This window comes from Calypte anna, unplaced genomic scaffold (genome assembly GCF_003957555.1).
Source record: "Calypte anna isolate BGI_N300 unplaced genomic scaffold, bCalAnn1_v1.p scaffold_89_arrow_ctg1, whole genome shotgun sequence".
Taxonomy (NCBI): Eukaryota; Metazoa; Chordata; class Aves; order Apodiformes; family Trochilidae; genus Calypte; species Calypte anna.
The window spans coordinates 32,399-57,615 of record NW_022045536.1 but is presented as its reverse complement, the minus strand read 5'-3'; the positions used below and the strand labels follow the sequence as shown (position 1 = coordinate 57,615).

Here is a 25,217-nt window from a genome sequence, read left to right as displayed (position 1 = left end):
CCTTCCCTGAGGCGCAACCTCCCCCCCCCCATCGCCTTTTGTGAGGTAAAAAAGGCAGAAAAAGGCGAAATAAAAAATAAAATAATAAAAAAAAAGGCTTTGGATGTTTATTCTCTTTGATAAAACCCCAACTGAAAAGGGCGGACTCGGTGGTAACAGCGATGAACAACAACAAAAAGCTCCGTGGGGAAGTGGTGTGGTTTTGTTGTTGTGTTTTTCACTACGGTGTTTTTGTCTTTTTTTTTTTTTTTTAATTAAATGGAAGGTCCTACCCGAGGAGTAAAGTTCAGAGAGAATTTTGGTAAAGCAACCTTCTGATTAATTAGCTCAGTTAATTCTAGCTAAGAAAAGCTTATTTTCCTATACAAAATTACAATACAGAGAACGCATACAATTACAATACGGGGGGAATAAGGGGGAAGTTTAACTGTTAGTAGCTATCAACTAGAACAGAAATTTCATATTAAAAATCTTTATGGAAATTAAGTCAATTTTCTGAAGCTGTAAAACTCGAGACAAACACCAAGGTCTAAGCAGAGCTTTCCGATTCTTTATGGTAAAAACCATTATTTTCTTCTCGTAAAATCTGTATTTTTTCTTTAAGAAAACCCACTTAATTTGGTGTCAGAAAATGAGGCAAGTTCTTTCCAAATAATTTCACATCCTGATGGGTGTAAGAAAAAAAAGAACTCGACTGGGTGAGGCTGAGAGGTAGAGAGGTTTCAGCACAATCTTCTATTGGTTCCAGGGTTGGTTCTGAGGTAATTATTAGCTGTGTGTCAAGTTGGACAAACAAAAAATATGGGCAAAAAAGAGCAACATTGACAAATTACACTAATGACCTCTTTCCTCTCATCGACAGGTCCTAAAACAACCAAAAAAAAAAAAAAAAACTTAATTAGACGCATCTGAATTAACACTTCCAGGGTCTCCAGCAGGTGAAGTGATTGATGAAGGGGTGGTTGCATCCTGCCAGCTGCCATTAGCCTAAAATGAGAAGAAATACATCAGTTTATTACATTTTTAAGGAACTACCTGCAGGCAACAACATCTGCTTTTAGACCTTTCCAAGTGGCAGTGCTTTTGGAAAGAAAAAAAATAGGTACAGTCCACAAATACCCCCCCTCCAAGACATGAATTTTAGGTGTTACTCTTATTTCTAGTGTCATCCCCAACAAGAATTAATTAATTTTCATTTAAATAAAGCCAAACTTTTCAATCAAGCCTCTGAGAGGGGAAAGTGGGTGGATTAAACAACATCTTTGCCAGATTGGAGAAGTCTGGGGGATAAAAAGTCCCTATTTACTGACACGATTTAATCTCCCTGGGACAGAAATGGTGTTTTTAGAACTTAATAAAGCTCTTACATCTATACGCTGCGTCGTGTACAAAGGATTCCCCACAATTGTGTCATATCTTCCTGTCTGGTGTATGACATGATGTAAAGAATCCATCTGGAACAAGAGAGGATGTCATGAAAACCATGAGGATAAAAAGCCCAGGTAAAGGAATGTAGTATAGACCTTTTTGGCTAAAAATTATGTGAAAAAAAGGCAGGTTTTCTTGCAGGAAAATAAGTTTTCCTTGGCAGACTGTGCTATGAACTGAGCTGTTTCATCATCAAAACAAATTAGTGCCTGAAAATGCCCTTCCCCTATAGCTTTTAGGACAGAAAAATAGATTTTATGCAATCCAGATGGATTTAGGAATTCAGCAGAAAGCTTAAAAGGAGTTTAACAACTGTTAACTAGAAATCCTAACCATAAGTCTGACTTCAGTGGAACCAAACTGACTCTTTGGATTGATACCTACTTTCAAAAAAAATCAGATTAGCTTTGATTTTTCAGATTTCAGGTCAATTCTGAAAGGTCTAAACCTTCTGAATAAGGTTTAGAGACTTCACAACCTCCCTGGGTGACCTCATACCATATAAAGGACAGAAAAATGGGATTTTCACATTTCTTTCACTGCTAAAAGTGTTTATTTTTGTTTTTTTTTCTTGCTGACCTGTGACTGCACGTTGGTTCCCACAGGGGAGCTCTGGTAGGAAGTCAAGGACTGCAAGTTTATAAACGAATCTCCAGAATTTGTCATCTTAAAAGAGCCAGAGGAAGCTGGGAAAAAAAAACCAAAACACAACCCAAACAAAACCATGAGACATGAAACTCATCAAAAATGGTTCTCCAACAAACTTTTAAGTTTAGAAGGAAACCTACGACCGTTTCCAACACCAGGGATTATTCCCAAGTATTTCAAACACCTCGTTCTTTTCCAAGAAATCATCAGAGAGTCCCAAGCAGAGAAGATCCTCACTCACCTGGGTTTGGTGTCCTCACTCACCTGAATTTGGTGTCGAGGGAGAGTTTGCCTGGTTGCCTTGAGCCACCACGTTTGTTGCATCCACTGCAGTTTTGGCAGCATAGATGTTGGCTTCTTCTTGGAACTTCCCCATGTTTTTCTTGTAGCGAATTCTTTTGTTGCCAAACCAGTTGGAAACCTGGAGACACAAAACACCTCTGAGCATTTCAGCCAATTATCCCATTTGCCACCAGCCAGGGAAGATTTAAACCAGAAGTTTTAAGGCTTCAAGGAGAAAAATAACCCTAAATCCATCAGATTAACCAAAATCCTCTTTAAAGTGCCAGTGATTGAAGCTTGCTGCTAGCTATGGAGGAGAGGGGGGGAACATTATTTGAGGGGAAAAAAGGCAATTTGAGAGAAATCATACCTGTGAAACTGTGATACCCCCTTTCTTTGCAAGCTCTTCTTTGGCTTCTTCACTGGGGTAAGGATTGCTCAGGTGTGAATAAAAATATTCATTCAGCACTTCTGTTGCCTGTTTGCTGAAGTTACGTCGTTTACGCCTAAAAGAAAAGATGGAAATCATCTTGTGGAGTGGCCAAGGAACCCCCTTTGGCTTCTCTTCTCTTCAAAAATACATCTGCTTTGAAAGAGGATGTTAAAGAGTTGAGTGGAATTTTAAAAAATTCTGGATGTCAGGAAGGGACCTCTGGAGATCATGGATCCAACCCCCTGGCACAGCAGGATCACCTTGGGAGCACCCAGAACCCATCCAGGGGGGTTTGGAAGCCACCAGAGAAGGAGATTCCAGAACCTCTCAAACTGTTCTCATAAAAACGTTCTTTCTAATCCCCCAAAAAAACCCAAAAAACCCAAAACCAAGATTTAGAAGCAGCAGAGTTGGAAAGGAACCTCTGGAGATGATGGAGTCCAACCAGGAACCCATCTAGGGGGGTTTGGAAGCCGCCAGAGATGGAGATTCCAGAACCTCTCATGGCCCAGAAGTTTCTCCTCAGGTTGAGGTGGAATTCCCAACCTCCAACCTTTCCCCATGGATGTTCCCTTCCCTCTCCTGGTGCTTGGGGTTCTTCCCAGGACTCTCCCCTTGGCCTTCCTGAACTTCAGGAGCTCCATCAGCAATCCCAGAACTCTCAGGGTTGGAAGGGACCCCTGGAGCTCCCCCAGAACCCATCCAGGGGGGTTTGGAAGCCACCAGAGATGGAGATTCCAGAAGTTTCTCCTCAGGTTGAGGTGGAACTTCCAAACCTTCTCCTTCCAACCTTTCCCCATGGATGTCCCCACCCAGAACCCATCCAGGGGGGGTTTGGAGGCCCCCACTTGTCCTGCTTGAACTCCAGGAGCTCCATCACCTCCCTGTTCCTGCTGGCTACAGGGTCCCCAACACAAGCCAGGATGGCAGTGGCCCTCTTGGCCACCAGCACACACTCCTGACACCTCCCTAGTCCAGTGTCACCCCCAGCTTGGGGACATCTGAGATTTCCTGAGGGTGCACTCAATCCCCTCATCCAAATGAGGAAGGAAAAGATTCAGGACACCCCAAAGCTCAACCCTGGGGGTGAAAAAAAATTAAATTTTTAAAACCCCCCCTCAGTGCTCTTGGCCACCTGCAGACACTCCTGACTCCTCTTTACTCCAGTGTCCCCCAGCTTGGGGACATCCTCAGATTTCCTGAGGGTGAACTCATCCAGATGAGGAAGGAAAAGATTCAAAAGACCCCAAAACTCAACCCTGGGGGTGAAAAAAAATTAAAATTTTTAAACCCCCCCTCAGGGCTCTTGGCCACCTGCAGACACTCCTGACTCATCTTTACTCCAGTGTCACCCCCAGTTTGGGGACATCTGAAGATTTCTTGAGGCTGCACTCAATTCCCTCATCCAGATTAGGAAGGAAAAGATTCAGGAGACCCCAAAGCTCAACCCTGGGGGTGAAAAAAAAATTAAATTTATAAACCCCCCCTCAGGGCTCTTGGCCACCTGCAGACACTCCTGACTCCTCTTTACTCCAGTGTCACCCCCAGCTTGGGGACATCTGAAGATTTCCTGAGGGTGAACTCATCCAGATGAGGAAGGAAAAGATTCAGGACACCCCAAAGCTCAATCCTGGGGGTGAAAAAGAAAACTTAAAGTTTTAACCCCCCCTTTGGCTCAGCTCTTCCCAGCCGTACCGAGCGTCGAGGAAGCGGGAGCGCAGGATCATCACGGCCTCACAGGTGCTCTGCTTCAGCTGCATCTGGATGGTGCTGAATTTCCCATGGATAATGTTGACCATCCTCTCGATTTCCTTCGGGGAAATGGGTCTGGTCCGACTCTGCTCCCTCAGGAGGTTCATCACGTGGGTGGTGAACTCGCTGCAGGCCTGGGAACACAGACATTGGTCTGCTCAAAGGAGAAAACCACCCCGGGGCTCCTTCCCCCAACAAGAAGATCAACAGAAAAAAACAACTTTTTAGAGTTTCCACCTTTTGGCTTTACTCGGTTTTACCCTTCAAATCTTAGAAGCCCAGATTGGTTGGGGTTGGAAGGGACCTCATCCAGTTCCAACACAGTTCCAGCCCAGGGTGCTCCAAGCCCCATCCAAGTGCACCTTGGAGACCTCCAGGGATGAGGCAGCCACCTCCAGGATCATCCCATGGATCATCCAAGTGGGATCCAAGGTCCCTTCCAACCTAAACCATTCCATGATCTAAAGCTCATCCAGTTCCATCCGTCTCCCATGGGCAGGGACACCTCCCAGGGTGCTCCAAGCCCCATCCAACCTGGCCTTGGACACCTTCAGGATCATCCCATGGATCATCTGGGTGGGTTTTAAGGTCCCTTCCAACCCAAACCATTCCATGATTTAAAGCTCATCCACTTCCATCCTTCTCCCAACACCTCCCTCCAGCCCAAGGTGCTCCAAGCCCATCCAACCTGACTTTGGAGACCTCCAGGATCATCTCATGGATCATCCAAGGGGGCTTTAAGGTCCCTTCCAACCCAAACCATTCCATGATTTAAAGCCCATCCACATCCAAACATCTCCCATGGGCAGGGACACCTCCCAGGGTGCTCCAGCCCCATCCAACCTCACCTTGGACACCTCCAGGGATGGGGCAGCCACCTCCAGGATCATCCCATGGATCATCCAAGGGGAATCCATGGTCCCTTCCAACCCAAACCATTCCATGACCTAAAGATCATCCACTTCCATCCTTCTCCCATGGACAGGGACACCTCCAACCATCCCAGCTTGCTCCAAGCCCCATCCAACCTCACCTTGACCACTTCCAGGGATGAAGCATCCCCAGCTTCCCTGGAAAAAACCCATTCCAGGGTCTCACCAGCCTCACACTGAAGAATTCCTCTCATTTCCAACCTCAATCTCCTCTTTTCAAGTTTTAAACCTTCATCCTCTCTCTCCACACCCATGGAAAAAAAAACCCTACCCCAGTTTTTCTTGTAACCCCTTCAAACAGCAGACTGAAAAACCCCAAATTCCAAACTAGCCACAAAGATAAAGGAGATATTTATGATCTGGAGTTTCTCCTTCTCTCCTCACCCTTTTTTTTTGGTAAAACAGAGAGAAACCAGAACCCTGCCAAATCCCTTTGACTCCACTCTCAAAAGAAAAAAATCAAATCAAATAAACCCGACGCCAAACAAGAAATGATAAAAAAAAAAAAAAAAAATCAAAATAACAGGATTACAGTTTGAATTGAGATGATAAAAACTCTTCCATGCAGAAAGATCACCTGTTCATATTTCTCTAGCTCTGAGTGGTAAATCTGTCGGATCTGTGACAGCTTGGCCCTGTAGTCAGAGTGCTCAATGCTATTGTCATTGGGACAGCCACCTGATGCTGCTGCTACAGCCACTGCTCCTCCTCCTCCTCCTCCTCCTCTTCCTCTTTTCTCAGGCCCGGAGACACCTTCTGCCAGCAACATGTTATCAAGTCTCATGAGCTGAGCATCTGGGGGCTCTTCCTCCTGAATACCACGGATACTCAGCACTGGAGAGAGAGAAAAAAACAGGTTATTATTCCCCTGAATTCCCCCCAAAGCCTTTCAGCTAAATTCCCCTAAAATTCCCCCCAAATCCCCCAAAGCCTTTCAGCTCAATTCCCCTAAAATTCCCCTGAATTCCCCCCAAAGCCTTTCAACACCCTGACCCCCAGCTAAATTCCCCCAAATTCCCCCCAAAGCCTTTCAGCTAAATTCCCCCAAAATTCCCCCAAATTCCCAAAGCCTTTCAGCTCAATTCCCCTAAAATTCCCCTAAATTCCCCCCAAAGCCTTTCAGCTAAATTCCCCTAAAATTCCCCTAAACTCCCTCAAAGCCTTTCAGCACCCTGACCCCCAGCTAAATTCCCCCAAATTCCCCCCAAAGCTTTTCAGCTAAATTCCCCTTAATTCCACTCAAAGCCTTTCAGCTCAATTCCCCTAAAATTCCCCTAAATTCCCCTAAAATCCCCCAAAGCCTTTCAGCTAAATTCTCCTAAAATTCCCCTAAATTCCCCCAAAATCTTTCAGCTCAATTCCCCTGAATTCTCCCAAAGCCTTTCAGCACCCCAGTGCCCTAAAATTCCCCTAAAATTCCCCTAAACTCCCTCAAGGCCTTTCAGCACCCTGACCCCCAGCTAAATTCCCCTAAAATTCCCCCAAAATTCCCCTGAATTCCCCCAAAGCCTTTCAGCACCCTGACCCCCAGCTAAATTCCCCCAAATTCCCCCCAAAGCCTTTCAGCTCAATCCCCTAAATTCCACTCAAAGCCTTTCAGCTCAATTCCCCTAAAATACCCCTAAAATTCCCCTAAAATCTCCCCAAAGCCTTTCAGCTAAATTCCCCTAAAATTCCCCTAAAATCTCCCCAAAGCCTTTCAGCTAAATTCCCCTTAATTCCACTCAAAGCCTTTCACTTCAATTCCCCTAAAATTCCCCTAAAATCCCCCAAAGCCTTTCAGCTAAATTCCCCTAAAATGCCCCTAAATTCCCCCCAAAGCCTTTCTGCTAAATTCCCCTAAAATACCCCTAAAATCCCCCAAAGCCTTTCAGCACCCCAATGCCCTAAAATTCCTCTAAATCCCCCCAAAGCCTTTCAGCTAAATTCCCCTAAAATTCCCCTAAACTCCCCCAAAGCCTTTCAGCACCCTGACCCCCAGCTAAATTCCCCCAAATTCCCCCAAAGCCTTTCAGCTAAATTCCCCTAAAATTCCCCTAAAATCTCCCCAAAGCCTTTCAGCTAAATTCCCCTAAAATTCCCCTAAACTCCCCCAAAGTCTTTCAGCTAAATTCCCCTAAACTCCCCCAAAGCCTTTCAGCTAAATTCCCCTAAAATTCCCCTAAAATTCCCCTAAATCCCCCCAAAGCCTTTCAGCTAAATTCTCCCTAATTCCACTCAAAGCCTTTCACTTCAATTCCCCTAAAAAATTTTTTAAAAATGGTTTTAAAATTATTTTTGTGTTTTTTTGGTGTTTTTCCCAATTTTTTTTAATTTTCTGAGCTTTTTTCACAAAACTCCACTGAAATATTTGGGCTGGGAAGTGGGAAAAAAGCAAAAAAAAAGCAATTTTGGTGTCACCTTCTGATTGAAGTGTGCCAAGTGTCTCCTTATGCAGATTGTGATGCTTCTCAGCTGCACCTTAATTTGATGTCATTTGTCTAATTATGTTAATTAGCCATTAGTTAGCAGCAATTACACAGCAGCTCATCTCAAGCTGACTGCTGGAAAACCTCCAGAAAGGACCTTCCCTGGCTCAGCCCTTGGGAAGTCAGGAAAAAAGGAGGAAAAAGGGAAGGAAACTGCAATCCCAACCTTTAAAGTTTTCTTTAACCAACTCCCCACGAATGAGCAGACCCAAAACTCCAGCAAAAAGCCCCAAAAAACCAAAGTTCCTCCCCAAAAAACCAAAGTTCCTCCAAAAAAAAACCCAAATTCCCCCCAAAAATCCATTGGATATTTGCTCTCCACCATCTTCTCCCTCACCTCCTGCCCCATCCTACTCAGAGGAGACTTCCCCCCCTTTTTTTCCATCAAATTCCTCTTCCCACAAAAGCTTCAGAACCCCAAAAATGACCCAATTCATCCCAAAATGCCACAGAACCAGGGAGCTGGCCCAGTTCAGGGTTTTAGGGATGATCCAGAAAGTCCTTGAGGAGCAGGAGAAAACCCTCAGCACTCAAACCCTTTGCTTTAGGTCCCTCCATGAATTTTTCATGGATTTTTCCTGGATTTTTCCTGGATTTTTGAGGAAAAAACCCCCACTTTGGCTCCCAAAATTCCCACCTGGTGTCTCCAGGGAACATCCTGAGTCCTCTGGCTCCTCACCTCCCAAAAAACCCCAAATTCCCCTCAAAAAACAAAGGATTTTTGCTCTGCACCAACTTCTTCCTCACCTCCTGCCCCATCCTACTCAGAGGAGACTTCCCCCCCTTTTACTCCATCAAATTCCTCTTCCCACAAAAGCTTCAGAACCCCAAAAATGACCCAATTCATCCCAAAATGCCACAGAACCAGGGAGCTGGCCCAGTTCAGGGTTTTAGGGATGATCCAGAAAGTCCTTGAAGAGCAGGAAAAAACCCTCAGCACTCAAACCCTTTGCTTTAGGTCCCTCCATGGATTTTTCATGGATTTTTCCTGGATTTTTCCTGGATTTTTGAGGAAAAAAACCCCACTTTGGCTCCCAAAATTCCCACCTGGTGTCTCCAGGGAACATCCTGAGTCCTCTGGCTCCTCACCTCCCAAAAAACCCCAAATTCCCCCCCAAAACCAAAGGATTTTAGGTCTCCACCAACTTCTCCCTCACCTCCTGCCCCATCCTCCTTTTTTTCATCGAATTCCTCTTCCCACAAAAGCTTCAGAACCCCAAAAATGACCCAATTTATCCCAAAATGCCACAGAACCAGGGAGCTGGCCCAGTTCAGGGTTTTAGGGATGATCCAGAAAGTCCTTGAGGAGCAGGAGAAAACCCTCAGCACTCAAACCCTTTGCTTTAGGTCCCTCCATGAATTTTTCATGGATTTTTCCTGGATTTTTCCTGGATTTTTGAGGAAAAAACCCCCACTTTGGCTCCCAAAATTCCCACCTGGTGTCTCCAGGGAAGATCCTGAGTCCTCTGGCTCCTCACCTCCCAGCTCCTCATCAAAGCTTCCACCTAATTATTCTGATCCAAATGAAATTCCCATCATTCCTAATTAATTTTCCATTAAAATCCCTCAGAGCTGGAGGTGCTGGAGCCTCACCCTGTATGCAAATGAAATCATTATCATAAATTTACATCTCATTAATTAGGGAGATGCAGATGGAATGAGGATCAGCAGGAGCCACACTCACTTCACTTCTTTCCCTTGCCAGGTTTTCCTGGAAAAAAATCCAGATTTTCTTTGGAGAAGGAGTGGGAACCATGCAGAAAAGCTCCATAAATTTATTTTTTAATTAAATTAAATTGATTTTTTATTATTTAAAAGAAAGTTTATTTAAAATAAGTTATTTATTTAAGTTTACTTTAACCTGAACTCCAGCAAAACACCCCCTGGGGGATTTTATCCCATTTTTCCCCATTTTTACCCCATTTTTCATACCCTCTGGAGGCCTCAAGTTGGGTTTTTGGGGTTTTTTTTTCTGTGTTTTGCTCTAAATCCAAAATAATCCAGGAAAAAGGGAATGGAAAAGGAAGAGAAAAAGTTCCAGGGGTTAAATGCTGAGGGGGGGATGGCCAAAAATGTGGCAAAAAAGGGAAAATGGGGTGTTCAGAAATAAAAGGTGAATAAAAAAGGGATTTAATCCCTCCCTGAGTGCCAGGAGCCAACGTTGAGAGGATGAAAATGAGGAGAAATAATTAAAAAAAAACTTAAATAAGAAGCAGGGTCCCAGTGCACAGCTGGTCCTGGGAAAAATGGGTGGAAATCAGGTTTTTTTGCCTCAAAATGAGGCTGGAATTCAGCAGAGAGAAGTTTGCTGCTAACAAGGGATGGAGAGGGAAGAAGGAAAAAGAAAAAAAACCTCTAAAATGAGAAAATCAGCAGCAAAATAAGAAAGAAATAATAAAGAAATAAGAAATAAGAAATAAATAATAAGTAGATAATAACTAAATAAAAAAGGGAAAAAGGGAAAAAAGGAAAAAAGGGAAAAAGGGGGGAAAAAGGGGAAAAAGGGAAAAAAGGGTAAAAAGGGTAAAAAGGGAAAAAAGGGAAAAAAGGGAAAAAGGAGGAAAAGTGGAAAAAAGGGGAAAAAGGGGAAAAGGGGGAAAAAAGGGGAAAAAAGAGGAAAAAGGGGAAAAGGGGGAAAAAGGGAAAAGGGGAACAAAAGGGAAAAAGGGGAAAAAGGGAAAAAAGGAAAAAAGGGGAAAAAGGGAAAAAAGGGGGGAAAAGGGAAAAAAGGGGAAAAAGGGAAAAAAAGGTGAAAAAGGGGAAAAGGGAAAAAGGAAAAAAGGGGAAAAGGGAAAAAGGGAAAAAGGGGGAAAAAAGGGAAAAGGGGAAAAAGGGAAAAGGGGGAAAAAAGGGAAAAAGGGAAAAAAGGGGAAAAAAGGAAAAAGGGAAAAGGAAAAAAGGGGGGAAAGGGAAAAAAGGGGGAAAAGGGGAAAAAAGGGGAAAAAGGGGAAAAAGGGGGGGAAAAGGGGGAAAAGGAGAAAAAAGGGAAAAGGGAATAAAGGGAAAAATAGGGGAAAAAGGGGAAATAGGGGAAAAAGGGAGAAAAGGGGAAGAAAAGGGAAAAAGGAGGAAAAGGGAAAAAGGAAAAAGGAAAAAAGGAAGAAAAAGAAAAAAGGAAAAAAGAAGAAAAAGAGAAAAAACCCAAAAAAAAACCAAAAGAAAAACAAAAGAAAAAAGAAAAAAAGAAAACAAGAAAAAAAGAACAAAAGAAAAAAAGGAAAAAATAAAACAAAAGAAAAAAAGAAAAATAGAAAAAACAGCAGAAAAAAGAAAAAAGAAAAACAAAGGAAAAAAGAAGAAACAAAAGAAAAACAAAAGGAAAAAATAAAACAAAAGAAAAAAAGAAAAATAGAAAAACAAAAGAAAAAAGAAAGGAAAAAAAAAAAAAAGAAAAAAGGAAACAGGGGAAAATCAGGGTTTTCTCAAGCAAAAAGCCAAAACCAGGGGGGGTTTTGGGGTAAAAAAGGCAAAAAAAGATGAATAAAGGCTTTTTAAGGAGATGATCCTGGCAGGAGTCAGATAAAAAGCACAAAAGAATCATAGAATCCTAGAACTGGCTGGGTTGGAAGGGACCTCAGAGCTCATCAAGTCCAACCCTTGATCCACTCCCGCTGCAGTTCCCAGCCCATGGCACTCAGTGCCACATCCAGGCTCTTTGGAAAGATCTCCAGACACGGAGAATCCACTACTTCCCTGGGCAGCCCATTCCAATGCCTGATCACCCTCTCCAGAAAGAAATTCTTTCTCATCTCCAACCTAAACCTCCCCTGGCACAACTTGAGACCCTTTGTGCCCTCTTGTCTTGCTGAGAGTTGCCTGGGAAAAGAGCCCAAACCCCCCCTGGCTCCAACCAGAATTCAGGGAGTTGGAGAGAGTGATGAGGTCTCCCCTGAGCCTCCTCTTCTCCAGCCTCAACACCCCCAGCTCCCTCAGCCTCTCCTCATAGGGCCTGTGCTCGAGTCCCTTCACCAGCCTGGTTGCCTCCTTTGGACCTGTTCCAGGACCTCTACATCCTTCTTAAACTGAGGGGTCCAGAACTGGACACAGGACTCAAGCTGTGGCCTCCTCCCCAGGGGCAGAATCCCCTCCCTGGATCTCTTGGCCACACTCTTCCTCATCCAGGATGCCATTGGGATTCTTGGCTACCTGGGCACACTGCTGGCTCATGGTCACCTTCCAGGTCCCTTTCTGCCACTCTGGAGCTCCCCATGGGGTTGTTGTGGCCAAAATTCAGGATCCAGCACTTGGAATGTTGAACCTCATCCCATTGGGGCTACACCTGGCTGCAACCAGGATTCAGGGAGTTGGAGAGAGTGATGAGATCTCCCCTGAGCCTCCTCTTCTCCAGCCTCAACACCCCCAGCTCCCTCAGCCCTTCCTCACAGCAATTCTGCTGGATCCCTTCACAGCCTCCTTGCTCTTCTCTGGACCTGCTCCAGCACCTCAATCTCCTTCCTGAGCTGAGGGGCCCAGAACTGGACACAGGACTCAAGCTGTGGCCTCACCAGAGCTGGGAAAAATCCTTTCCCTGGATCTCTTGGCCAAACTCTTCCTGATCCAGGATGCCACTGGAATTCTTGGCCACCTGGGCACACTGCTGGCTCATGGTCACCTTCCTGGCAATCCCAGGTCCCTTTCTGCCACTCTGTGCCCAGCCTGGAGCTCCCCATGGGGTTGTTGTGTTGAACCTCATCCCCTTGGGATCGGCCCAGCTCTCTAGAAATCCCAGAGATGGGGCTGAGGATTTGAATTCAATTAAAACATAAAAAAAAATTAAAATGAATCCTCCCCCCACACCCCCCCACCACCATTTTAGTGATAAATTTAAAAAAAAAACCCCAAAATAATCAAAATTCACTCTCAAAATAATCAAAATCACTCAAAGAAGCAACAAGAAAGGGAAAACTCACCCAAGAGCTCAGGTGGGAGCAGATTCTGGGGGATTTCAACCCAAAATCCCTGAAGGGAGCTGAGGGATTCCCAAGTTTTTTTCCTGCTTTTTCCAAGACTCCCAAATCTCTCTTTTTTTCCCCCAAATTCAGTTATTTGTCAGCTCTGGATTTTTCCTCCCACCACAATTTTGGTTTTTTTTTTAACTAGAGGTTTGGTAGCAACTCCTTAAAGTCCCCAATTTATAGGAAATTCCTTAAAAATTAAAAATAATTAATTAAGGATTCTCTGGGAAGCAACAAAAACCCCTCAAAAATATAAATTCTTCCCATATACCCCAAAAAAAACCCAATTTTCTCTAAACTTGCACATGGGTAATGTTTAAAAATCACTTGAAAAAGGTTTATTTAGCCAAAAAATAAAATTAAATTAAAATTTATTGTAGGATTTACCAGGGAAAAACCAGGTTATTTAATTTTGGGGGGGTTTTTTGGGGGGGGAAATAACTCACCTGTTTTTTCCTTGATTTCACAGAGCACACTGAAAAGAGCAGGTTTCATCCTGTGGCAGTTCAAGGCATGTTTTCTGAAAGAGAAAGGATAAAAAATTAAACAATAAAGAAGCAAAATGGCCTAAAAGTAAAGAAAGAAATGGAAAAAAAATGGAAAAAAATGAAAAAAAATTGAAAATAATTGAAAATTCCACTTGGTTTCTAGGAAATCAGCCTCAGGTTTCACATGGGAGCAAAAATGGCCTAAAAATAAAGGAAAAAATTGGAAAAAAATGGAAAATTCCACTTGGTTTCTAGGAAATCAGCCTCAGGTTTCATATGGGAGCAAAAATAGCCTAAAATTAAAGAAAAATATTGAAAATAATTGAAAAACATTGAAAAAAATGGAAAAAAAAAGGAAAATTCCACTTGGTTTCCAGGTAAGCAGCCACAGGTTTCATCTGGGAGCAAAAATGGCCTAAAAATGAAGAAAAAAATTGAAAAAAATTAAAAAACATTGAAAATTCAACTTGGTTTCTAGGAAATCAGCCACAGGTTTCATCTGGGAGCAAAAATGGCCTAAAAATGAAGGAAAAAATTGAAAGAAATTGAAAAAAAAAAGAAAATTCAACTTGATTTCCAGGGAATCAGCCACAGGTTTCACATGGGAGCAAAAATGGCCTAAAAATAAAGGAAAAAATTGGAAAAAAATGGAAAATTCCACTTGGTTTCTAGGAAATCAGCCTCAGGTTTCATATGGGAGCAAAAATGGCCTAAAATTAAAGAAAAAAATTGGAAAAAAACTGAAATAAATTGAAAATTCCACTTGGTTTCCAGGAAATCAGCCTCAGGTTTCACATGGGAGCAAAAATGGCCTAAAAATGAAGAAAAAAATTGAAAGAAATGGAAAAAAAAAAGAAAATTCAACTTAATTTCCAGGAAATCAGCCACAGGTTTCATCTGGGAGCAAAAATGGCCTAAAATTAAAGAAAAAAATTGGAAAAAAACTGAAATAAATTGAAAATTCCACTTGGTTTCCAGGAAATCAGCCACAGGTTTCATCTGGGAGCAAAAATGGCCTAAAAATGAAGAAAAAAATTGAAAAAAATTGAAAAAAATTTGAAAATTCAACTTAGTTTCTAGGAAATCAGCCTCAGGTTTCATCTGGGAGCAAAAATGGCCTAAAAATAAGGAAAAAAATTGGAAAAAAAGGAAAATTCCACTTGGTTTCCAGGGAATCAGCCACAGGTTTCATCTGGGAGCAAAAATGGCCTAAAAATAAAGGAAAAAATTGGAAAAAAACCTGAAAAACATTGAAAATTCAACTTGATTTTCCAGGAAATCAGCCACTGTTCTGCCTGTGGTTTACATGGAAAAAACCCTGTTCTTTCTGGAGTCATCTGCCTCAAAAAGTCTTTTTTTTGCTTTTTCTGAGCCCTTTTGTCATTCAGAAATAACAATTAATTGAATCTTTGTGGCTTTTAGAGCTTGGTTTTTATTTATTTGTTTTAAATTTGATAGAAATTGGCCTTATTCTTGCAGACCAACCTCTTCTTCAGCTCCCCGGGAACGGCGTCAACCCAGGTGTTGGGTTCTCTCCCCAAAAGCAAGGATCAAAATCAGCATTTTTAACAACAACAACAAAAATCATTCCTGCTGAAATCAAATGGATGCTTTTCTTCCCAAAAAACAAAAAAAAAAACCAAAACTTCTCCAACCCTGTTGGATAAAATCAAACCCAAGACCAAACAGCCTGAGAACAAAGCCTGGTGGGGCCTTCTTGTCCTTGCCTGATGAGGGGAAAAAAAACAGGGGGAAAAAAAGGAAAGAAAATTAATTTCTGGACTCCAGCTGGGTCTAAAAACCTGCTTTTAGGTAAAAAGGGAGGAAACTCCATCATTAATGCAACCACCAACTCTTGAGAAGGAACCGTGCTTCACGGCAGCGTTGAGTTTGCCCTTGGTTGGATTCATTTCCAACTTTCAACCCAAATTTCCAACCCAAATTTCCAACTTTCAACCCAAATTTCCATCCCAAATGGAAGAAAAAAAAAAAAAACCACCCCCAGCATTAAAATTCACAAACACAAAACCCCTCAAAAAAAGAGGAAAATCAACCCCAAGAAACCCTCAAGGCCGCGGCACGGGGGATCCAGGTCCCTTCCACATCCATGACTTCCACCTTCTCTTGGGCTCTTCCAGGAGCACAGAAACCCAACCAACTCCTTGCCCAGAAGACAAAAAAACTTATTTTACACTTATTCACATAAAAACACCCAAAAAACTCCTCAACCTCTGTTTCTGAAGAAGAAAATCAACCCCAAGAAACCCTCAAGACCCTGACATGGGAGGGATCAGGATCCCTTCCACATCCATGACTTCCACCTTCTCCTGGCCTCTTCCAAGGAGCAAAGAAACCCAACCAACTCATTGCAAAAAGACAAAAAAACTTATTTTACACTTATTTACACAAAAACACCCAAAAAACTCCTCAACATCTTTTTCTGAAGAAAATCAACCCCAAGAAACCCTCAAGGCCGCAGCATGGGGGGATCCAGGTCCCTTCCACATCCATGACTTCCACCTTCTCCTGGGCTCTTCCAAGGGGCAAAGAAACCCAACCAACTCCTTGCAAAAACGAAAAAAAAACTTATTTTACACTTATTCACATAAAAACACCCAAAAAACTCCTCAACCTCAGCTTCTGAAGAAGAAAATCAACCCCAAGAAACCCTCAAGGCCGCGGCATGGGGGGATCAGGATCCCTTCCACATCCATGACTTTCACTTTCTCTTGGGCTCTTCCAGGAGCAAAGAAACCCAACCAACTCCTTGCCCAGAAGACAAAAAAACTTATTTTACACTTATTCACATAAAAACACCAAAAAAACACCTCAAAAAAAGTGGAAAATCAACCCCAAGAAACCCTCAAGGCCGCAGCATGGGGGGATCAGGATCCCTTCCACATCCATGACTTCCACCTTCTCCTGGGCTCTTCCAAGGGGCAAAGAAACCCAACCAACTCCTTGCCCAGAAGGCAAAAAAACTTATTTTATACTTATTTGCATGAAAACACCCCAAAAAACCCTCAAAAAAAGTGGAAAATCAACCCCAAGAAACCCTCAAGGCCGTGGCATGAGGGGGATCAGGATCCCTTCCACATCCATGACTTCCACCTTCTCTTGGGCTCTTCCAGGAGCAAAGAAACCCAACCAACTCCTTGCCCAGAAGACAAAAAAACTTATTTTATACTTATTTGCATGAAAACACCAAAAAAACACCTCAAAAAAAGAGGAAAATCAACCCCAAGAAACCCTCAAGGCCGCGGCATGGGGGGATCAGGATCCCTTCCACATCCATGACTTCCACCTTCTCCTGGGCTCTTCCAAGGAGCAAAGAAACCCAACCAACTCATTGCAAAAAGACAAAAAAACTTATTTTATACTTATTTACACAAAAACACCCAAAAAACTCCTCAACATCTTTTTCTGAAGAAAATCAACCCCAAGAAACCCTCAAGGCTGCAGCATGGGGGGATCCAGGTCCCTTCCACATCCATGACTTCCACCTCCTCTTGGGCTCTTCCAAGGGGCAAAGAAACCCAACCAACTCCTTGCAAAAACGAAAAAAAAACTTATTTTACACTTATTTACATAAAAACACCAAAAAAACTCCTCAACCTCAGCTTCTGAAGAAGAAAATCAACCCCAAGAAACCCTCAAGGCCGCGGCATTTACACAAAAACACACCAAAAGGGGCTCCCAAATTTGGGGGTCCCCCAAACCTGCATGCTCCAGTTGGGCTTCGACCGCGTTTCGAAGGCAAACAGAGGAACTGAAGCCATTTCAATGAGGATCAAACCATTTTTCCAAACCTTCTCCTCAACTTTTCCTTGGAAGTGAAATTCCTGACGGATTTATCCTGCCGGGAAGTACCTTAAAGATGAGGCTTGGGGAGGCAAGGTGAGATTTAGGGGCTGTGAGCACTGAAATTGAGGTAGAAACACCAAAAAACGTTGAGTTTTGGGGGGTTTTAGAGGTGGATCCAACATTTTACTGGAAAAATCAACTTTTGAGCCAAACGGTGACATTTTGGGAATGTGCTGTTTCTCTCTTTATTCCCAGAAATCCCACCCCAGAGGAACTGGGTCAGCAGATAGCAAGAGGCAGACCCAAAACTGGGCAAATTTTAGGTGGAGATAAAAAAACCAAAACAAAACTCGTTGGGGTTTTATCAACTTGGGGGTGACTCCAACACCCAACCCAATTTTGGGGTTGGAGTTTTATTTTATTTTTGTTTTTCCATTAAGTTTTTTCCATGTGAAACAGATGGAAAAAAAACAAAAAGGGAAAAAAGACAAAATTTTGGGATGATTTTTTAGGATCTTGGTCCTCAAGTCTTCCCACAAGAATAAGGAAATAAAAGGTGTAATTATGTTTAATTAATCAGCCCCAGGGGGGGCACAGGGAGAACTTTGAACCAGAAAATGGCGGATCCGGGTGGTTTCCAGGTTGGTTTTCCCGTGGGATTCTTGCCATCCAAAAAAAAAACCACCTGGAATTCCTTAAAACATGATTAGAAATCTCTAAATGAGGGAAAAACCCAACCTGGAGCCCCCCCAAGCAGCACCTTGAGGGGTTCCCAGATCCCGGGACCATCCCAGAACCAACTCGGAACCTTTCCCAACACCATTCCCGATGGATCCGGGCAGGAAAATCCCAGTGTAATTAACCCAAAGCTTTAATGAGGGGGGAATATTAGGAAAGTGGGATCGTTAATGAGTGGGGTCATTAATGAGTGGGGTCACTAATGAGTGGGATCGTCAATGACTGGGATCACTAATGAGTGGGGTCATTAATGAGTGGGATCATATGAGTGGGATCGTTAATGAGTGGGGTCATTAATGAGTGGGGTCGTATAAGTGGGGTCACTAATGAGTGGGATCGTCAATGAGTGGGATCACTAATGAGTGGGGTCATTAATGAGTGGGATCGTTAATGAGTGGGATCGTTAATGAGTGGGATCTTCAATGAGTGGGATCACGAGTGGGATCAGTAATGAGTGGGATCGTTAATGAGTGGGGTCATATGAGTGGGATCACTAATGAGTGGGGTCATTAATGAGTGGGATCGTTAATGAGTGGGATCATATGAGTGGGGTCATTAATGAGTGGGATTATAAATGAGTGGGATCATCGTGAGTGGGATCATATGAGTGGGATCATTAATGAGTGGGGTCATTAATGAGTGGGATTGTTAATGAGTGGGATTGTTAGTGAGTGGGATCATTAATGAGTGGGGTCATTAATGAGTGGGGTCATATGAGTTGAATCATTAATGAGTGGGATCACTGAGTGGGATCATCAATGAGTGGGATCGTTAATGAGTGTGATCACTAATGAGTGGGATCGTTAATAAGTGGGATCATAAATGAGTGGGATCATTAATGAGTGGGGTCATTAACGAGTGGGATCCCGGGTACCCCCATCACCCCTCCCGTCGCACCGGGGACCGAACCGGGAAAACAACACCGGGAAAACAAAACAACAACACCGGGAGAAGAAGGGAAAAAAGGGGAAAGTTCCCACCCACGGGGGGATCATTTCCCCCCCAGGAGGGTCCCTGCTCGCCCCCCACCACCCTTCCCGCTGCACCCAGCTGAGTCACGGCGCCGGGAAAGCGATCGGTACCGGGCAGTTCCGCTCCTCCCCACCGGTACCGAACCCTCCATGGCTTCCATCCCTTCCTTCCCAGCCCGTTCCCTCCCTCTCTTCCCATTCCCGGTACCTGGCTTGGGCCTCATCCAAGCTCTGGTCGGTGATAGCCATGATCTGCTGCAAGACATCGCCCGTGTCCGGGGCTGGGGGGGGGGGAACGGGCGGGGCCGTTCCCGCCGCTCCTGAGGCGACCACCGGCTCGGTGGCGGGAGGAGGAGGAGGAGGAGGAGGAGGAGGAGGAGGTGGGAGAGGAGGAGGAGGTGGAGGAGGAGGAGGAAGAGGAGGAGGAGGCGGGATCCCAGCGGGCAGCTTCACCCCGGCCGCCAGCAGCCGCGACGGATCCTCCATGGCCGGGGGGCGCCGGGGGCCGCTGGCTTGGCGGCTGCCACACAACGGCCCAGAGCCCGCAGCCCCCCCGGACCCGGACCCGGCAAAGGCCCCGGCGCCGAGATGGGCCCCGCCCCCGACAGGGACCGCCCCCCGCCGGCACCGCTGCTCCGACCGGCTCCAGAACCGGCACCGGGACCGGACCGGGCCCTAGCGAGACCCGAACGGGGCCTTGGTGACCCCTGGACCCAGACTGGATCCGGACCGGGCCTTAGCGACCCTCAGAACGGGCCTTAGCGAGACCCGAACCGAGACTGGATCCGGACCGGGCCTTAGCGACCCTCAGACCGGGCCTTAGCGGGACCCGAACCGAGACTGGATCCGGACCGGGCCTTAGCGACCCTCAGACCGGGCCTTAGCGAGACCCGAACCGAGACTGGATCCGGACCGGGCCCTAGCGAGACCCGAACGGGGCCTTAGCAGCCCCCGGACCGAGACTGGATCCGGACCGGGCCTTAGCGAGACCCGAACCGAGACCGGATCCGGACCGGGCCTTAGCGAGACCCGAACGGGGCCTTAGCGATCCCCGGACCGAGACCAGATCCGGACCGGGCCTTAGGGACCCCCGGACCGAGACTGGATCTGGACCGGGCCTTAGGGAGCCCGAACGAGGCCTTAGTGATCCCTTGACCGAGACCGGATCCGGACCGGGCCTTAGCAACCCTCAAACCAGGCCCTAGAGGCCCCTGGACTGAGACCGGCCCCGAACCGGGCCTTAGCGGCTCCCAAACCGGCACCAGATCCAGACTGGGCCTTAGTGAGCCCCGAACGGGGCCTTGGCGGCCCCCGGACCAAGACTGGATCTGGACCGGGCCTTGGCGAGACCCGAACCTGTCCTAGCGGCCCCAGAACTGAGACCGGGTCCGGACCGGGGCTTAGCAACCCTCAAACCGGGCCTTAGCGAGACCCAAACAGGGCCTTGGTGACCCCGAGACCGGGTCCGGACCGGGCCTTAGGGAGCCCAAACGAGGCCTTAGTGATCCCTGGACTGAGACCGGATCCGGACCGGGCCTTAGTGACCCCTGGACCCGTCCTAGCAGCCCCCGAACCGAGACCGGCCCCGAACCGGGCCTTAGCAGCTCCCAAACCGACACCAGATCCAGACTGGGCCTTAGTGAGCCCCGAACGGGGCCTTGGTGACCCCCAGACCAAGACTGGGTCGGGACCGGGCCTTAGCGAGACCTGAACTGGGCCTTAGTGACCCCCGAACCTGTCCTAGTGGCACCAGAACCGAGACCGGCCCCGGACCAAGACCGGATCCAGACTGGGCCTTAGTGACCCCCGAACCTGTCCTAGCGGCCCCAGAACCGAGACCGGCCCCGAATGAGACCGGGTCCGGACCGGGGCTTAGCAACCCTCAAACCGGGCCTTAGGGAGCCCGAACAGGGCCTTGGTGACCCCGGGACCGAGACCGGGTCTGGACCGGGCCTTAGGGAGCCCGAACGGGGCCTTGGTGATCCCTGGACCAAGACCAGATCCGGACTGTGTCTTAGTGACCCTTGAACCGAGACCGGATCCGGACTGGGCCTTAGTGACCCCCGGACCAAGACTGGGTCGGGACCGGGCCTTAGCGAGACCCGAACGGGGCCTTAGTGACCCCTGGACCCGTCCTAGCAGCCCCCGAACTGAGACCGGCCCCAGACCAAGACCGGATCTGGACCGGGCCTTAGCGAGACCCAAACAGGGCCTTAGTGACCCCCGAACCTGTCCTAGCGGCCCCAGAACTGAGACCGGCCCCAAACTGAGACCGGATCCGGACCGGGGCTTAGCAACCCTCAAACCGGGCCCTAGAGGCCCTTGGACTGAGACCGGATCCGGACTGGGCCTTAGCGAGCCTCAAACCGAACCATCCAGTGGGATCATCCAGTGGGAGCTGGGGACAGGCTGGAAGGTTGGGATAGGAGAAAATCCAAGGAAAAAAAGGGTGGAATCTTGCATTTGGGAAATAGGAATGGGAATGGGAAAGAAGCACCCCATGGACCAAGAGAGGAAACGGGGATTGAGGTGATGGAGATTCCATCAAGGACAATTCCATGGTGGGAAAGATGGAAGGATGAGCGTGGAGCCAACATGGTGGCCAAGAAGGCCAATGGCATCTTGGGGTTGGTTGGAGGTTCTGCTCCCCATATCTTGGGTCCAGTTCTGGGTCCTTTAATTCCAGAAGGACCAAAAAAACCCCAAACAAACAAAAAAACTGCAGAGGAACCAAGATTGAGGGAGTGGAAAAATTCCCTGGGGAGGAAAAACCAAGGGAGAGCCAGGAGCTTCCCAGTGATGCCCAAGGATGGAGCAAGGAAGGATGGGTTGGAGCTGGAAAATGGGAAATTCCACCTCAACCTGAGGAGAAACTTCTGTGGTTTGAGAGGTTCTGGAATCTCTGGTGGCTTCCAAACCCCCTGGATGGGTTCTGGGTGGTTTGGGGACAGTGTTGGGAACATCCATGGGGAAAGGTTGAAGGAAAAGGTTGGAAATTACACCTCAACCTGAGGAGAAACTTCTGGAAAGTGAGAGGTTCCTGAATCTCCTTCTCTGGTGGTTTCCAAACCCCCCTGGATGGGTTCTGGGGGAGCTCCAGGGGTCCCTTCCAACCCTGAGAGTTCTGGGATTGCTGATGGAGCTCCTGAAGTTCAGGAAGGCCAAGGGGAGAGTCCTGGGAAGAACCCCAAGCACCAGGAGAGGGAAGGGAACATCCATGGGGAAAGGTTGGAGGTTGGGAATTCCAGCTCAACCTGAGGAGAAACTTCTGGGCCATGAGAGGTTCTGGAATCTCCTTCTCTGGTGGCTTCCAAACCCCCCTGGATGGGATCTGGGGGAGCTCCAGGGGTCCCTTCCAACTCTGAGAGTTCTCTGGGAGCTCCTGAAGTTCAGGAAGGCCAAGGGGAGAGTCCTGGGAAGAGCCATGGGGACCAAACATCCATGGGGAAAGGTTGGAGGTTGGGAATTCCACCTCAACCTGAGGAGAAACTTCTGGAATCTCCATCTCTGGTGGCTTCCAAACCCCCCTGGATGGGTTCCCAAGGTGATGCTGCTCTGGTGGACTCTCCAGGTCCCTTCTAATCCTCTATAATTGTAGGTAATTTAAATAATCCATTTAAAACCCCCAAAATACCTCTTTCCCCCCAAGTCCCAATCCCACACCCAGCCAAGAACTTCCCCAGTTCCTCCTTCCCTCTTGGTTCATCAACCCCAAGTAGAACTTGGTGCATCATTAATTATCCAATTAGCACAATTCACACGTTTCCCACTTTTGGGGTGTCCAGAGAAGCAGAAAGAGAAAAAATTAAGTTTGTTCTGTCCCATTTTTTCTATAAAAAAAAATAAAAATTCCACCTTCTCTTATCCCTACCACCCCTGGGAAATTCCCCCAGTTTTTCCTCCCAAGGTTTCAAAGAAATTCCAAGTTTTTTGCTTGTCTTCTTGTTTTTCAAAAAACCCAGGAGAAAACGTTTATTAAAAACCAACCAAACAAAAACCAACAAAAAACCCAACAAAACACAAAGATGGGAACCAAATTCCAAGATCTTTTCATCTGGGAGTTTCTCACCGGTGTTTCCCGACCACGTTGGCACAAAAATACCTCTGGAAAGTCACCTCTGGAAAACCATCAGCCTGAGGTCATAAGAATGGGGCTGATTTCTTTTGAAAACCACCCAAAAATAATAAATTGACCCAAAATTAGTTAATTAATCCCAGTAATTTATTCGCCGGCCTACGCAGTTCGGGTACAAACTCCACGGGAATTCCTGAGGTAAATTTCTGGCTTTTGGGGTGTTTTTTGTATTTTTTTAACCTCAACCTGTCCCCCCCCCAAAAAAAAGGGACAAGGGGGGGAGGGGGAACACAACTTTTTTTTCCTGGGAAGAGGAAGTTGGGTTTGATGGGACCACGACTCCCTCCACGTTTCGGAACGGGCGACGACCTCCATGGTTTTGCTGGCCCAGATGGAAACCCAATGGAATGGAAACCCACCCCCCATCCATGAGGTGCTCAACAACCCACCCAATCCCTGAAATCCTTGGAAATTTAGCAACAGACACTCCAGAAATGAGGAATTTGCTTCTTAGGAAGCAATTCCAACCGATTCCTTTGGGATGAGGCCTTCGGAAGAGGAATGGAGGTGGTGAAGAGGAGGGGATGAGGCCTTCAGAAGAGGAATGGAGGTGGTGAAGAGGAGGTGGGGGGACACCCCACCTGGATGAGACTGACCAGCTCTGGTGAAGAGGAAAAATTTGGGATTTTTGGAGCATTCTCCCCCCCTGGAATGACAATTTCTGGAGGTTGAACCATCGTTGAGTGACCACGGGGTGCAGAGAGCACCCCCCATGCCTCTAACTGCTGCTCAATGGCCTCAACTTGGCTTTCAAAACCAATTCTAATAAAAACCCCACCCCAGGTCCCTCTCTCCTACCCAATGCCCCATCCAGAAATTCCTAAAAACCATCTTGCAATTCCCTCCAAGGATTGGAGGAGGAATCTTGATGCTTCTTCTTCGCGTCTCGATGCTTCTTGGCCTCGCTCAAGACCTAAATAGAGGAATCCACTGTGAAATGCCCATTTTGGGAGAGTGTCCTCCTGTCCATGGTGTTCAACTTGACCACCGTGGGGGTGTATTTGGAATTCCTGTAGCAGAGGAAGCAGAGGATCCTCCGGAATGTGCTTCTCATCTCGTTGTCCCTGTAGGAGTAGACGATGGCGTTGATCAAGGAGTTGATCTCGGCCAACAAGAGGACGTATTTCTCCACTGCTAAAACATTGCAGCTTTTGCAGCCCAGGCCATCCAGGAGGAGCACGACTTGACCTGGGGTCCAGCAGATGACAAAAGCACCTGGGGAAAAGAGAAAAAAAAAAACAACCTGTTAGAAAATAAAAAAAAACCCCATCAAGGTCTTGGCTTGCTTGCTGTGAAGATGCTCAAGGGACTTGAATTTTTTGAGGGAAAAAAAGTTAAATTGGGGGACAGGCCCCCCCAAAAAGTTTTATTTGATGTTTTTACTTCGAGGGAAGATCAAGGATTCCACAGCAAATACCAGAAGCAAAGAGATAAAAATAAAGAAAAAAAAAAAAACCATCAAGGCCTTGGCTCCGCTGCCTCGCTCGCCGTGAAGATGCTCAAAGTGGTTGAATTCTTTGAGGGAAAAAAAGTTAAATTGGGGGACAGGCCTCTAAAAAAAGGTTTTATTTGATGTTTTTACTTTGGGGGAAGACCAAGGATTCCACAGCAAATCCTAAAGCAAAGAGATAAAAATAAATAAAGAAAAAAAACCATCAAGGCCTTGGTTCCACCGCTTCGGTCGCCGTGAAGATGCTCAAAGTGGTTGAATTCTTTGAGGGAAAAAAAGTTAAATTCGGGGACAGGCCCCCCAAAAAAGGTTTTATTTGATGTTTTTACTTCGAGGGAAGATCAAGGATTCCACAGCAAATACCAGAAGCAAAGAGATAAAAATAAAGAAAAAAAAAAACCCATCAAGGCCTTGGCTCCGCTGCCTCGCTCGCCGTGAAGATGCTCAAAGTGGTTGAATTCTTTGAGGGAAAAAAAGTTAAATTAGGGGACAGTCCCCCCCAAAAAGTTTTATTTGATGTTTTTACTTCGAGGGAAGACCAAGGATTCCACAGCAAATACCAAAAGCAAAGAGATAAGAATAAATAAAGAAAAAAACCCATCAAGGCCTTGGTTCCACCACCTCGCTCGCCGTGAAGATGCTCAAGGTGCTTGAATTTTTTTGGGGAAAAAAAGTTAAATTGGGGGACAGGCCTCTAAAAAAGGTTTTAGTTGATGTTTTTACTTTGGGGGAA

At 46.1% G+C, this 25,217-nt stretch overlaps 2 protein-coding genes and 1 long non-coding RNA gene across 3 annotated transcripts in view; 1 reads left to right on the top strand and 2 right to left on the bottom strand.

The window, feature by feature from the left end:
• Positions 1–88: 88 nt before the first annotated feature.
• LOC103525329 (pre-B-cell leukemia transcription factor 1) lies at positions 89–19,443 on the bottom strand. The gene is made up of 9 exons (XM_030468906.1): positions 19,108–19,443; positions 13,345–13,418; positions 6,053–6,309; positions 4,487–4,677; positions 2,729–2,864; positions 2,341–2,497; positions 2,008–2,114; positions 1,368–1,454; positions 89–987 (listed from the first exon to the last, which is right to left on the bottom strand). The coding sequence occupies exons 1-9, from the start codon at positions 19,383–19,385 to the stop codon at positions 895–897; spliced, it is 1,380 nt and encodes a 459-aa protein (XP_030324766.1). The 5' UTR covers positions 19,386–19,443; the 3' UTR covers positions 89–894.
• Positions 3,595–22,172, top strand: LOC115600387. The gene is made up of 3 exons (XR_003988932.1): positions 3,595–3,677; positions 13,046–13,050; positions 22,162–22,172. It is a non-coding gene; the product is annotated as an uncharacterized LOC115600387 (long non-coding RNA).
• Positions 22,173–23,947: 1,775 nt separating this feature from the next.
• LOC103525338 (LIM homeobox transcription factor 1-beta-like) overlaps positions 23,948–25,217 on the bottom strand; it is a 24,642-nt gene continuing 23,372 nt past the window's right edge. Inside the window, exon 7 of the mRNA XM_030468914.1 lies at positions 23,948–24,249. Within this exon, the coding sequence (XP_030324774.1) occupies positions 23,948–24,249 (302 nt within the window). The remainder of the gene's footprint in view (positions 24,250–25,217) is intronic.